Genomic DNA, 15,756 nt, shown 5'->3' with positions numbered 1-15,756 from the left:
TGTCACAACCACTAGCATATGTTATACAAGTCATGTAGTATTGTTTTTACTTTTTTTTCCTGTCTGGCAATATTATAGATGATTATTAAAGGAAATACTCATCAAATCTTACATACAAAGAAATTCTATTAGAATCTACAGTAGTATTTACTGGAAATATATTTTCAATTAAAAATACCACCTGATGACTTGATGTAACGCTATAATGGCACATTAATAGCAGAATAGCAAAACAATAGAAAACAATACCAAATACAGCAACCACAGACACAAAAAATAAAGGAAAAGAGCTACTTACCTTTGAAAGGTGCCTCAAGTAACCACAAATCTCCAACAAAAGACACTCTCATCTCCGCTTCCAACCCTTAAATGAGGTATGGGAATGGGTGGATCCTGGCTCCATCCCTTCCATCAGTCAGATACATTGCATGCACCTGAGCTCCCCTGGGTTGGCCCTGCCTTTTCACCAGGTGCTCCATTACTGGTTCAGGTTGTGACTTAGCATTTCTGCTACACTATGGTATTCCTACTATTAAACTATACATATACTCAGATTCATTTCAACTGGTTAACTAATATGAAGTAAATTCAATACTTTGTATATATGGTTCACAAACACTGTAATAACTATGCTGCCAGAGACCAGCAGAGATATGATCATCACATCCTTTCAAACTATCCCATTTTTTGGGAATCCTCCTCTGAATTGCATGGACTACGTGTAGCCTTGAGTAACACACAGAGTCATTTCAGTATATAGCTTAACACCTACTAAAAATAAGTTAAAAGTCTAAAGAAGCTAAATCTAAAGTGAATAAATGAGTAATTATTTCAGAATACTACACTTTAGATGCACATTACCTTAATTCTAAACATAAAATCATCACAGCCTTTAAATGAGCTGTCCTTGTAGATTTTCAATTGTTTCCCTGAATTTTTATTACTGTTTGCATTTTGAGCTGAAATGATCCTCAAAACAAATCACATTCCTCCTATGGCAGTTGTTTTTAATGAATTGGTCTTCACTGCTTTTTTGCTTAAGACAAAAATCAGCTATTTCTGAAGCACAGCCAGAGAGTAAGCAAATACCCACTGGGGTAGAATTTTGATTGTAGACTCATTTTTATGCATCAAAACACATCCAGGTTTCATAAAGAAACAAAAGCATCAAAACATGCTTGTTAAGGACAAACAAGACATTTATTAAGGTCAAACAATCCATATAGCAAAAGCTATATCTGATTTGCGTTTAGGTTTTAAGACTTTTTACACAGTGCTGCAGTTCTCTATTAGGCTATTTAAAAAGTTTATGGTTTTCATGAACTTCCATAATTACTGAACCACTTGCTGATGTCCAGCCAGTTGTAATGAAAGTGAAACCTCCATCTATGCCAGAAAGATTTTATTGAAATAGGAAGACACAGCAAGCAATCTACAAAATCCACTGAAATGGTACCCCATGACCCCAAACTAGCTAGCACAGAAAGCTACATTTAAATCAATACTTAATTCGGCAGAAAAATCAATTTCTCTCCCTCTGCAATCCATAAAATTCATCAGGAAAAAATTACCCCTCACGCATTATCGGTCCCTTCAGCCTACAGGTTTAGAATTTAATTAGAATAGACAATTTCAAGCCTTGCAACAGCTTGGGGTGCTATGCTATAAGATATTTTGTGATGTATCAATTAAAACATAGATTAGATGTGATGTTGTGTGATAACTGTTGGGTCACGGCTTGAACCTCTGATTGAGCACCTGGGGAAAGGACCTGGGAGCACAGGTGAAGACAATTCAGCTGTGTGACCAGAAGGGGTGGAGCCTGGCTGCACCTCTCCTAGATCTCATTTAAGGGCTGACTGCTACTGGGGGAGGATCTCTTCCTGGAGATCTCTTCTTGGGGAAGCTTTTCTCTGCAAATCTGCAATCTTCTAATATGGCTGAGCAATCTTATTCATTTATAGCACCTCTCTACTGTGCTAGCCCTTTTGTTATCACACCTTTGTTGTAACGCCTTTCCTATTGTATTGACCTGTACAATTGCTAAAGATATGAACATCTATAGCTTTTATAATTCTTCTAGCCTTCATTTACTGGAAAAGCAAACATTACTCATAGGAACACTTCAGTTACAGCTGTCTGTAGTATCATGCTATGTCCAGGTTCCATTTCTGGAAAATACTGAGCTCTTTGTGGAGGCTGGGTATGACTCATACAATCCTATCTAACAATGACTCTGTTAGGATTTGGCTTCTCTTAAGGTAGGCTATTTTGCCTTTATTCTTCTATATGGTTATTCTAGCCCTACTATGAGATAGTTAAAGAGCTTAACTGCTTGGTACATATAGAGCCCTCCAATTCCTATTGGTAAGTATGTGCCCTTGGGTATGGATGTTACACATTTAATTAGGCATTGTCTTCATTTGTGAACTTTCCTTTACACTGTAGTTTGGTGTTAAATACTTTTAAATATAACGGCTTAGTGATAATTGTTTTCCTGTAATTTATGAAATAATATTAATCTAATCATTTCATATTTGATAAGTCATATTCAAGAATTGTTTTGTATTTGATAAGTCAGTGGGCTTTTTAGAACGCTTACCTTAGTCATAGACTGAATTGCTAGCACATACATGATAGAGCCTGCCTTCTCATTACATCACTGTTTTGCTGCTATTCTAACCTCCTATCCTTTTCCACAAGTAACTCTTCACTTTTCCCTCTCTCGACTTTTAGGGGGGGCTGCTAGATATTTCTTTCCTGAATTTAGATTGTCTATACTTTTCAACGTCTTCAAAGTCTTTATGTGGATAGAGCCACATCTTATCAAAGAGGTCTAGCCTCTGAGAGTTTTTCCTTCCATTGTATCCCACAGCTCAGATCTCTACATTTTTTTTCTATTCACAGTCCTATATTGTCTCTGACAGAAGTTCAATAAAATTGTCTTTCTATCCACAGTATCAGAATTCTCAACATTGTGGGAACTGAGTGTTATAGACCTATAGTCTATTTCTGCTGAGAAACCTGAACTCCCCTGCCTGCCTTATTAGAGAGCAGGCTACTGGTGAAAGGAAGATACCACTTCTAAATTTCTGTATCACTTCTACTGTTTTCAGTCAACTAATTTATGTCATAATTCCTGAATGTTTCCTTTCCACAGAGTCAAATGTTTAGATATCAGAAAGAGCATTACTGCTCTGCTGCTGCCATTGGTATTGCCTCTTTTGCTAAAGATAATTTTAAATTAGGTTGCTTCACTCTTTCTCTTACTATGTTTTATTATTTAAAGCCTTCCTCATTTTAGTCACTTATTTCCTGCTTCTGGTATTAACTATACAGTAATCATGCAGCTATACAATGTGGCACTCTGACTAACAAACACAAAGTTCAGGGACTGTTTTAAGTCTCGCTTCATTCTTCTGCTCCTAGCCACATACGAGCTCCACTAGATATGTCAGAAGTGCCTATAATTTGAAAATGAAAAAGGCAAACTGATATTTACATAGACAGTGTGGTAGTAGATAGAGCTCATATATTTGTTCAAGCCTGCAACCACAAAATCCAATCCTATCTAGCGAAAAAGCATTCCATCTTTCTAGTCTTTCTAGCTTTCTGGATCCTTTATATTTGAGTAATTTTTTAACAAATGGAAATTTTGTGGTTGTGTGCAGTGACTGAACTCATTGACCTAGGAGGTCACTTACAAATTCTAAGATTCTATTTTTCTTTTTTAATTTTCATTCTTTTGTGTTCTAACATTGAATGTTATTTTAATTTCTATCTTTTTTACCCTCCCTTCACTGACTGGTATATTTACCACTAGCCATAAACTTTTTCTCTTTTTTCTTAATTTTGTATTTGGAGGCAAGACATGAACAGAGAAAAGGAATGAGGAATGTGTAGAACTAATTCAGCGTTGCAGGCTGAGTGGAACTTGCACATCGTAAGGCTCAGTTTGTGATCTTATTTTCTGTTCTTCAGTTACCTTCAGTGGTACTAGTCTGGTGAATTTCATGCAGTGTCACTACACATGCATTACTCCTGGGAATGCTGTGTGTGGAATGTCTTTTACACAGAAACACACTCTTTAGGAAATGTGTGTGGATATGAAGACTGTTCTGCAGCTGTCACCAGTATGGTTACTAGATAATATGCACACAATGAAATGTCCTTCTGTCCATTGTTAACAATGTTCTGAAAATGAGGCTGCAACCCATCAAAAACAGATTAGGGCAATTGTATAATCAGTGATAAAAAGTGAAATCCTGAGAGCTCACCTGACTCATAGGTACTCCACTGAAGTTGTAAGACTAATCATCTGAATAATGAAAGATTATTTGTTACAATTTTATTTCAGTCTAAATTAGAAGACTATACTTTCTGTAAAAACAAATGTTCCCTGCTTCATTGCTGTAATAATGGTTTTGTTCCTGACATGGATCAGCATGAGCTCAGATGTTACTCAGGAAAAATTAATAAGAAAAAACTCCATTCAGCTCTGCAAGCTATAATGAGCTTGTATTTGTCAAATGGCTTTATGGTTAAATGAAAAATTAATGATAAACAACCTTTATGAACTGCTGGGTACACCATCCACGTGCTGGCTGTGAAGTCCATCTTTAGCAAATAATGTTTCAGGAGGTAATCTGTATGGGTGAGAAAATGAATGTACAATTTCATTGTTAACAAACACAGATGCAATGAACAGGAAATGCAAGGACATTAAAAATATGCTTTTCTTTACCTGTGCTAACTTCTGTGTGTTCTCACTAGATACTATCAACTACGTAGGATTAGGGACCAGATCATAAGAGCATTGTAACATGAATTATACAAGGTTTTTTCCAAATCTTACTGACATTAGTGGTTGTTTTACTTTAAGTGGACCACTGCTAAAAAGCTTAGCTACTATCTAGCTTCATATGCATCCTGAGGTGTGCATATAAAGTGCTGCACTCCCAGGACAGGTACAAGGAGGAGTCTTTGGAAGCCTAGAAGGAATGTGCTTTGAAATCAGTCTCCCTTGACCCTATTTTTATATTGCTGTGAGGATAGTGCATTGGGAATGATCCTTAACTAATCTCAAATTACTGCATCCTAAGTGAGTTTCCTAACAATAACCCATATTGGCTATCTCATCTCTCAAACATTCACACACACAGCCTTCTATCCCACGCTGCAAGAAAACTGGCATTTGCTTGCCTTGCTAATCGTGTGAGACCTACTTAATCTACATCTCTTTGGCTTATATTTATAAACAAGGAGATTAAACATGAAGACAGTCAATCTTTATACTTTTTCTGTTCGTACTTCAAGAATCAGATATCTTCTACCTTAGAGATACCCAAAAAACATCTCTTGGTGACTAACACAGACTGTGTGTTTGCACAGTGTTTTTCCATTTACCCAATCTAAACAATAAAAATGTAGTAAAGAAGGTTCTCCACAATTTATATTAAGCAGTGAAAGTGCTCCATATAGTACTAAATGATAGCGTTGCATGCAATCCATGCACATTATCTGAAGGCTTATATACCTGTTATATATCTAAACCTAATACAGACAGCCATAATAGTTTGTATGAATAGGAAACACTGTGCTTACTGAGCCACAGTTATGAAACTAAAAATGAAATTATATTCCTCCATCATAATAGTGAAGCCAATATATAACATTTTGAAGGAACAAGCACACAGTAATACATAGGTTAATACTGGATACCATACATTATTGCTCAATGCTATCAAAAAGCTGCATCTTCAGATTCTTTATTGAAACATATTACATTACTTAAATTGTCGAGACAAAGACAAAACTGTTCAATTTCAGCTTTTCCCAGACTTCTGTTTTTATGAAATTGCAGATTTTTTTTATTTTTTTTTTTCTAATAGAAGTGTAATTTATTTACTGACTGAATTCATGTAAAGATGTTCAGTCCTGATTCTTTTTAAGGCTGTATTCAGGAGCACAACCCCTAAGTAGTGACAGCAGAATTCTCCTTTGCTCCCACTCGCATCCTGCATTAGAATTTTATCCCACTTTTCATTACCAAACACTGAACAAACAATATTCAGCATTGTGCCTTCTTACAGTGCTAAACTTTGCATTCTTTCATATAGGTGAACTTAATCTGAACTGTTGTACGGGTACCTCATTTGCTGCTCAATTTTCCAGGTTTTTTTAATTAATCACCAGTTTGTTGTGAATTATTTATACTCTCCATTCCACAAGCATGGATTATTTGGTGTATTACCCAGAAACACACACCTGGCTTCATGCAGGACCTTTGCCAAGACCAAGCCATGCAGACACGTCACGCCTGTGTTCACTCCATCCCCACGTGGATGGAATGAGGCATTTTCACAAATTCAGCTGCTGGGATTCACTTTCGTGCCTGGGAACTGCTACGTTAGGCTTCATTTCCACATGATGAGCTACCGGGACTCTGACGTTATGTACCGTCCTGCAGGAGGGCTGCAATTCAGCACCCTTTGGTTTGGGCGTTAAACAGGTTTCACATGCGGGCGAAGAGCAAAGTGAGGTTCTTCTTGGAGTTCGAACGAAAGCGCCTGCAAAAAGCCCACGGGGTTCCAGCCATGCTTATTAGGGCTTATCAGCAAGAGTTAATTAAAAGGTAATAATTAAAGGAGTGCTTTTAGTCACGAGAACAACCCGCGCACACAGCGCGGTACCTCCACCAGGTGACCGCGCCGCTCCCGCCGGGCTCCAAGATGTCCTCCCGCGCCCCCTCGGGGCTGCCCTGAGCCGTGCCCGTCCCTCCCCATCTCCTCCCCTGCGGGGGGACGGGAGCCCTGGGACCGCGCAGCGCTTCCGTCCGGGGAGCGGAGCAGGGCGGAGACAGCGGCCGGCAGGCGGGAGCGCTGCGCGGTCAAGATGGCGCTTCCCGCGAGCGTTCGGGCGGGCGCTGCCGTGCGGGACCTGGCCCTGCGATCCGCACGCCTGCGGGGCAGCTTCCCGGTGAGTGAGCCCCGCGTCCTGCCGAGGAGGGAGCCTCTGCAGAAGCCGCCCTGCTCCCCGTCCCTCTGTCTGCTGCTGGCCGTCCTTAGGAGCGTTTCCCCTCGGGCTCCCGCTGGGCTTGGGGCTCAGCTCAGCCCGTGGCTGGAGGGAGATTTGCTTTCCTCTGGCTGTCCCTGCTCAGGATGTGCACCCCGCTGTGCTGGGAGCGCTGGAAACAAACAAACGTGTAGCGTTAGAAACAAACATGCTTGTAGCATTAGGAGCAAACAAACTCGCCCCTCTCGCTGGCCTGTGCGCGGGGCAAAGGTCTGGGAGCAGCAGAGGGTCGGAGTGCGGCTCTGCCTGAGGGGCTCCAGGCTTAAATCGGTCTTTGGGAGGAACTTGCGTGGCCTCTTGGTGCTGGTCATCAGTTTCGTTTAGCAGTCACTTGTCTGCTTCCGCAGTGCAAGTTTAAGCGGTGTCTGGGGCAGCTGTGCTCCGCTGGTGGCTCTGACTCCCATCTTTGGGGCTGGGGCTGATGGCAAGAAGCCTTGGTTCAGCTCTGCCACAGAACAGCAGAAGTGCTGAAGATGAAATGAGATACATACATTTGGGCTAGTTCTCATGCCTTCCCCTTTAGTTTGTTTTCTTAGATCAGCAGCTGCACGGGAGTCTTCTTTGGTCTGTGCTCTTGAGTGTTTTCCCAAAAGCAAAAGCCTCCTGGGGGAACAAAGCTGGTTTGGAGTTGAGCGCTGCGTGGTGCAGTTGCTGGGTGCTCATGGCTGTGTGCCATCAGCTGGGCAGAATTTGCATTGTGCACCTTTTGCTCTGCAGCCTGGGGAAACCTTGGTTTTGTGATGGTGGGTAGAGTAGAATTCAGTGCAGTTGAGCAATTGGTTTCACATTGCGCATCTGTTTCGTATGTTTGTGTGTACACATTTTTAAATCTTTGCCTTGATTTGCAGCCCTGTCAGTCCCAGCAGTGTTTGGTGCTCATGTGTTACGTTGAAGATGTGTTTCTGTCATAATGGCTCAAAGGACTCTGATGATACAATACCACACCCATAAGCAACTTCTTTTTGATTCTATAGAGCTCTGATTGGGACAGTATTTATAGGGCGTATCTGCTCAGATTCTTAAAATTACTAAGATATTAACATGTCAACTTCTTGAATTGGTTTGTATGTTAGTTACAAAATAGTGCAATTGAACTTATATTGTGAATGACATGTTCTTGTGTTTGAACTATCAGATAGTAAGAGCGTCTCCCCACTTATGCTCCTTCCCTACAGACTGTTTTCAAGAACCCTTTCTATCCAGTATAACAACGAGTCATTTTTCTTTTCCAAGTTAAACACTTTTTTTCTATGGAAAGCTCTTCATCTTTGCAATGTTGTATCATAGATTCATCCTTTATCTTTGACAGTATCAAGCTACAAAGCTTTCTCCTGGTGTAGAGTCTGTGTTCTGTGGTGCTACAGAGTAGCAAGATGAGGAATGAGACAGAGTCCTTTCATTGATACAACTGCCTTCATTTGACCCATTCCTTACTTAACGTAGACTGGAAATTGCGCCGATAATTTGATTTATTTACTATAAAACAGCAAAATCTGTTTTGTCCTCAAAGCCTGAGACAGCAACAAATAATCTTAAACTTCTTAAAAACGTTTCTTCTGGGATTCTCCTCATTATTTCATGTTGGGAAAGCCTCGGTCTTGTGACCAGCTGAGCATTTGCTTGAGCAGTTTGTTGGAGCTCTGGTGCCAGGAGGCTCAGGCAGGAGCACAGCAGATCGGTTTTGTTTCTGATCCAGTGCCTTCTGGTGTTTTCATAACCCTGTGTAAGTCGATGCCTGATGAGATTCAAAATCTTTCCTCGTAAGCTTGACGGTAGGAGTGGTATTCGTACACTTTGTTGCAGAATTACTCATTTCAAAACCACTGATGCTTCTCACAGCTACGTTGAAACAAGGATTTTGAGAAGTTTGGTTGTGTGCACTCATAAAAATCTATGTGAAGAGACTTTGTAAGTTTAAGTGCGGAATAAATGGTGCTTGATCTTATTGCATGAAAATATTTTATCATCAGCTTTCCTTTGTCTCTTTAACTTCTTATAACTTATTTTTTCCTTTTTTTTTTTTCCTTCTTCATGGATTCAGTTCTTTGTGCTCTTGGAGTTTAAATCTGACCAAGTGTTTCAAGAAGATAAAAGATAAATTTCAGATGTCCACAAGCACTGCAGACAAGCGTATTTAGACCTGCTCTTACTGGAGCAGTATTTGTAAAGAGCTGTGACAAACGCTCCAGGGACCATTCTGCAGCAGAATTCAATCTTGTTGGCTAGCAACAAATAGGCTCCGTTGAAGGCTGTTTATTTGAATGGGAGTTGGATTCAGCCCTTTGGGAGAATGCTGTGTTTTCAAAATAGCTTCAGATGCAGTGAATTTCAGTGATGAATATAAATAAGGAACAATTAAGTCAGAATCATAATAAAATGCTTAAGGTAACTCTCGGATTTTCTAATACAATGATCAGATAATAGCTAGTGCATTATTCAGCCCTATCCTGGCCTTCAAAACTCATCCTCAGTCCTTGTAACATTTCCAAATTTCATGCATGCTGAAAATATTTTAAACTAAGTAAGAAAAGATTAGATGCAGCAATATTCCTGCTTTAAAAACTACTGATTTCTGTGTGTGGGTTAAAAATAGTCAAGATTGTTCACTGCAGATGCCTTCAGTTCCTAAACTTGACAACTTGTGAAGCCTCGTTAATGCTGAATGGAGGAAGTTTTGTCTTTGTTAAGAAGTTATCAGCTGTAAGTGAAGTTAATGATCTTCCATGCAAGGGAAAGCGTTATTTTCAATAACTTGTAATACTTGTAATTTATGATTTCAGCAGTTACTCATGTGCTAGAAATCTTGCTTTTTTTTTCTTGGCTTTCTGTTAATTTGTTGAAAGTTTCTTGAAGGTTCAGTCTGCTTCTATATTTGGCTTTCCCTGGTTGTCAGTTTCACTATAATTTCTAATATTTTACATTTAGAGGCAGGCCTTACACGAGCCTCCTGACTTCCACAAGTGATATTTGTTATTATGTGTGCCTAAATAAAACAAACAAACAAAAAAACAAATTACGGTCCTCTTTGAACTGTAGGCAGTGCTGAAATGCTGGTATGCAGCACAAGTTTGACCCACTCCTTCCTGGCAGTTCCCTTAAGCACAGTTAGAGAATTCTTGTTGGAAGATTTTGCCATTTTTATTGGCCATTCTTTGTACTTCATCTAAGTACATTCAGAGGACAGGGCCAGTGAGCTGAGAAGGGATAGGCTTCATGAATATGGCATTTGGTTGAGAATTACCTGGGACATCTATGTTCTTAAACCTGGCCACGGACCAGTAAATTCTTCCACCTTCTGAACTGCCAACCAGTTCACCCAAAGCCTTTGCTTGGGTACATTTAGGATTAATTGATTATTTTCCTATAAAAGCAAGTGGGTGTTTTTTTTCATTGATGAGCCTCCTGAGGTGTTAGTTACTGTTGTCAGTAGACAAACTCTGTTTCCTTTACAGGTGTCTGAGAAACTTTCTTCTTTCCCCCTATTCTTTTTCCCTGGGATACTGCCAGTGTGTGTGGCAATTCTTTTTTTTTTTTTCTTCTCAGTTTTGTTTAGTCTGACTGCCAACAATGCTCTGAGGATGCTCTGAGGGATGTGGGAAGATGGTGAGGTTCTTTTGGGAATATAGAACAGTGAGGTGTACATAGAAACGCTTGAAGTTTAGTTGTTTCTGAGTAGATAATCTTCCCCTTTTGTTCTGAATATTCAGTTTTAGTTGGAAGTTAATTTAGTGCCTAGGAGTGATCCCTGCCCCATCTTGAGGAGGCACTTACCTGGACAGTTCTGGGATTACTGAACCCTTCCTGATTTATTCTTTTGTTGCTGTGGTCCACACCTGCAGCAAGCAGCTCAGCTCATTATTGCCTGAGACAGTCCAATCTTTCTGTGCATGTTTGAGACTATAATCTGCAGCTTTAAGCATATACCCTAAGGATTTTCTACAGAAAATTCCCTTCTTTAATATTCTCTGCTGATGAAGCCAGTTTCTAGCCATCTGTGTATCAGAGCTGAATGCTCATCTCCCACCTCAGCATTTTAATAAAATACAGGACGCAGACAGGAATCGGCTTATCACTGCAACTGATTATGACAGTAACTTTGGGAATGGTAATTAAGCATTGATCCATAATTAATACTGAGCTATTGATCTTATTCTAACCAGGTAACGGTAGGTTTAGGTATCAAACTAAGAGGAGAAGCTAAGATGGAATACTGTGATAAGTCCTGTTTGTCTTAAGGAAGGTGGGTGAGATGCAGTATTGACCTTCAGGATTTGGTGGGCATTAACTCAACGTAGAGCAAGAGGCTTTTTGCATATTTGTTTGCTCTCAATGATTAAATCGTAGATGGGATTTTATTTGTCTGAAAATGGATAGATGTTTTGAGAGCATTGGTAGCAGCAACTTCAAACATGCATTTGTACAGCGTGCACTTAGAATATTGCTGGAGCAATAAGCAAACTCGTGGGAGCAATAGCTGGGAAAGATGAAAAACAGCAAGGTATTATAGGGGTAGATAGACCCTGAGGAATATAAGCAATGAGCAAGAGTCTCAATCTGTGTCAGGACGGGAGGGAAATCACTCTTACTGTAGTTACTTTGATTTGGTGTCTAACTCCCGTCCACTTAAATTCTCTGGGAGATGTGAAAATTCTGTAGGAATTGCCTGGGATGGAAAAGTAAGGAAGATGTTTGATTATATTTGGTAGAGTTGTCTTCTTGCTCAAGACCTTTGACTAAAAAATCTGAAGCTGCAAATTAAAAGCCAGGGGCAAGTCACTTGTGGAATGCTGCTTTTTTTTTTTTTTTGGTTGGTTTTCTTCCACTGAAGGATCTACGGGCAAAAGAACAGCTTAATTTGACATCTGCTTATTTAGTGGCAGCCAAGAAAGCAGCTACAGCCTTGCAAAGAAAAAAAAAAAAAAGTTGCTTCTACATAATTTTGGTATGAAACTGTCTGGGAAATTACAGTTATGGGAAAGATTACATATGCAAATTATAGATAAGTGATAGGTAAAGATAACACAGATATCTATGAAAATTACAGATGAAAGTGCTATTAAAAGCAGCAAAATACTTTTCATTATCAACAGCTTTCTTGCTTAGCTGTTTAAGGTCTGAAGATGGCATAAGAAATTTATTTTTCCCCTAAATTATTTAGCTTCTTCAACTCTGCCTCTCTAAACACATTGGAAACAGTGAAAGTATTTAATTAAATTCTTTCATGCAGAGTTTCGGTCTGGGTTTGTTTCTTAGTTAGATGGCTCAGTTTAAAATAGTCTACAGCAATGTTGTAAATATAGGGAACAGAGGAGCTGGTATTTAGAGCTTGTGTTAAACATGTTGTGAAACACTGGGGAATAATATGTATTCAGAGTTGGTTTTTTTTTAGGGCTACATTTTATTTACCTAAGATCTGTGTTTGGACTGTTGTAATTCTGGGTTATAGGATCTTCATAAGACTTGTGTCAGATGTCAGCCAGAAATGAAGGAAGTTTGCTGCATAACCTGCCCATCTGGGGTCTTTTCCCATGTCCTCTCAGTAACTACTTCTCTATGTGGTGTTAACAGAGATTATTTTGGTCAGTCAGTTTTCTAGCTAATCTGTAGCCTATACAAGGAGACAAAACCATGGCACACAAGGGAAGCTGGAGGGTTTGACATCTCTTCAAGTCCAGGAACTTGTTTTAGATTCAGGGTTGCAATCTCTGTTTGTTTCTCAGTGCTTTCTTCCACCAGTGCAGAGGTGGCTCGTGTCACATCCCACTGGTAGCTCCTGTTATGAGTGAAATGAAGTTAGATTTTATGATTAAAAAATAAAGTATATCTTTTAATTCACTCACCACCCACCTTATTTCTTTGAAGGTTTAGTAACAAAGTTATTCTTAAAAACCATCCATCATTTCAAGTTGTCTACAGATTTGTTTTCAGACCGTTGCTGTGGCACTGGGGTTGCACAGTGGAATTGGGATCCTCACACAGGGTTTGGTCACAGAGCAGCGCTGAGAATTGCTGACCCTACAGAGTTGGTGCTTTCCTCCTTGTCCCCCTCATGCATGGGACTTGTGACTTCAGTTCATTACTCTGCTGTCTTTTACAAGCAGCCACTCAGGTCGACATTGGCTTTATTGGTGCCTTTGGTTGCTTAGTGCCTGATTAATGTCATCAGCTTGCAGGTAGGTAGTGTTTCTTAAGAGCTACTTGATGAATGTGTTTCTGGTGAAGAATTGCTCTCCTCTACCCCTTGGCTCGCTGATGAGCTTTTATTGTGCACTGCACTTCTACATGTCTGAAAGCCTCAATCCTTGCAAGCAGCCGAGCACAGGCGATGAACGCACCTGAGTTTCCAGGAGGCAAGAAACTGGAGATGGCTTTGTTTTAAAGATGACTTGAAATAGACTTTCATTTGCCTAGAATGTTTGATCAGTGGTGTAGGAAATGTAGAAATAGGCTTTAAGGTCACTCTGTTTGATGATGAAGAGATAATGCTGCTTGTGGTGTCCCAAGCTTGCTTTGAGATTTCAGGATGGCAGCAGGGTGAATTTTCAGAGTGAATAATGAAGAAATATTAATAAAGAAAAAGCGTCCCACAGAGTAAGGAAAAATGCTCATAACCTTTGGTTTCCTGTTAAAAAGCATGCTTTCATCCTCTGTTCTGTGACAGGTTCTGATTTCTGTGCAGCTGTGCCAAAACAACTGGGAGCCTGTCTTTCCTCTTGTACGTTCATTCCTTTACATTTACTGCATATAGGTCTAAGTCTACCTAAAGCCAAATGCTTCTAAAAATTAAAGGTGATTTAAACAAAAGCTGTGCATCAGTCAGTTTTGTGATGCTTCTGGGTTAGAAAATGTTGCAGACCATTCCATACAGTGCAGTTGTTTGGTAAACCAGTTATGACTTATGCATGCATTAAGACTGTTAGTGCAGATACTTCCCTATATTTCTCTACTGCTGTGGACATTTGCATGTTTATTGCTTTGGAGTGTTTTGCTGCTTAGTGCTCAAAGCCATAATCTTTGTGATGACATAATTAGGTAGCGTGGAAATTATCATGATTTCACTGCAAGTATTGAAGAGCTGGAACAAAAACTGTGATTATGTTTCGTATTTGCTTCTCTATGCTGAGAAAGAGAGCTTAGACTATCTAAATTGACATTTAATTGGTGTTCTTCTTAAAATATCAGTGATTTCTAATGCTTGAGGAAGTATTTTTCGAAGGCATGGCAAGTGCAAGAAACTTCTTTGACAGGTGTGATTATTTGAGCCTGGAGTTCAGCAACATTCCTGATCAACCTGCTGACCATGCTTTGAGGTTCCTAATAATTCAGGAAACTTAATTAGAGTGAGCTGTTCATAGTGGGCTCTTTATATTCATACTCTTTATATTTCATGGTTGGTGGCAATATAGTTTTCAAGTTATTTTTTCCTGGCTGTATTTAATATGTGGGACCCTTCTTCATAGTTGCATAAAAATGTGATTTAAGTCTTGTAAAAATGAGGCAGCTTAAACACTTGGTAAGGTGAGAGCAGAAATAATGCATTTAAAATAAATGACTATTTCTGATTTATGTGAGGAAGGTAGCACTGTTCCCATTTTGGCAAAGTAATGCATATCACCAGCAGTCTTCCTCCATTTACAAAGGCAGGTAATGTATCACAGTATTTCCTGCGACTGATGACTCAGTTGTATACAGTGGTAAGTTGATTTTCATCAGATACTTCAAAGCCTTTATTTTTTAGGTCAGGAAAGCATGCTTTTCTGAAAGCTTTCAAGTTCCGAATAAATAAAATGGGCCTTATTTGACTAAAATTAATTACTAATGCAAAAGAGCTCTATTGATAGCTAGCACACTGAGCAAAGGAGAAACAATCTGTGAATTTATATTCTTCTTTTGTCCAAGCAAAGGCTCTGGAAACTGATTCCAGGAGTGTGGAGCTCATGTGGATGTACAATAAGTATTTTTAATATTGCTTTATTTACAAGGTTCAATTAAAGAATGCAAGATGTATTTTTTTTCCAAATTGTTTCTGAAGTAAGCTGAGAGCATGCTGCCCATCCAGGGCAGGAGACTGAAAGCTTGATGTCCAGGCAGGCAGCTTTGTTTTATTGCCATTCTACTTCTTGCATGGCCTTAAGCATGTTGTTCAAACCAGAAGGTTTCTGTGTGATCTTGTAGGATGAGGAGCTCGCCATGGTTAAGCTGCGTTTCAGAACTCAGTGATTCACCTCTCAGCTGAACTTCAGTGGGATTTGAACAGGTTCAGCTCTGTGCAGTCAGCCTTTAATTGCTAAGTAGAATGCATCAGAGAACTTTTCGGTGTCTGAAATGCTCTGGCACTTAATTTGCAGCAATTTCTATTTTGGTGTTTGTATGTAAACAGAGGCCTTGCCACTCCCCTGCATTGTGGTGTAGGGCTGTGAAGGATTTGGCCATGCACTCCTTAATTCAGGATGAACCCATGGCTGCCAAACAGAACCGAGTGCTGGGCAACAGGTGGCAAAGGGAGTCCTGAGGTCATTTCCTGATGATGGACTTTTCTTCCTGCCATCGCTTCTTGTACCCCTGAGATCAGCAGTCCTCAGAAAAGCATTTCCACACACACCCATGAAGATTGTCCAGGTGGTAGCTGCTAAAATCTGCCTCAGAGTGCACAAGGACGTGGGCTCGAATGCTGGTTTTTGA

The 15,756-nt window shown here is 39.8% G+C and overlaps 1 protein-coding gene and 1 long non-coding RNA gene across 4 annotated transcripts in view; one reads left to right on the top strand and one right to left on the bottom strand.

Annotated features, from left to right (window-relative positions):
• The window catches only part of LOC149916456 (uncharacterized), a 62,880-nt gene extending 62,556 nt beyond the window's left edge, over window positions 1-324 (bottom strand). For 2 of the 3 annotated variants that reach the window (XR_016469928.1, XR_016469927.1), the window contains exon 1: window positions 299-322. This is a non-coding gene — a long non-coding RNA (uncharacterized LOC149916456). Of the gene's footprint in view, window positions 1-298 lie in introns of all 3 variants that reach the window. The other variant, XR_016469930.1, reaches the window with a different exon arrangement.
• A 6,476-nt stretch (window positions 325-6,800) lies between these two features.
• Window positions 6,801-15,756, top strand: part of SUCLG2 (succinate-CoA ligase GDP-forming subunit beta) — a 101,443-nt gene continuing 92,487 nt past the window's right edge. Inside the window, exon 1 of the mRNA XM_031606058.2 lies at window positions 6,801-6,978. Coding sequence (XP_031461918.1) covers window positions 6,895-6,978 — 84 coding nt within the window. The 5' untranslated portion in view covers window positions 6,801-6,894. The remainder of the gene's footprint in view (window positions 6,979-15,756) is intronic.

Source organism: Phasianus colchicus, chromosome 11 (genome assembly GCF_987193195.1).
Source record: "Phasianus colchicus chromosome 11, bPhaCol1.hap1.1, whole genome shotgun sequence".
NCBI lineage: Eukaryota > Metazoa > Chordata > Aves > Galliformes > Phasianidae > Phasianus > Phasianus colchicus.
This window is presented reverse-complemented; position numbering and strand designations above follow the sequence as displayed.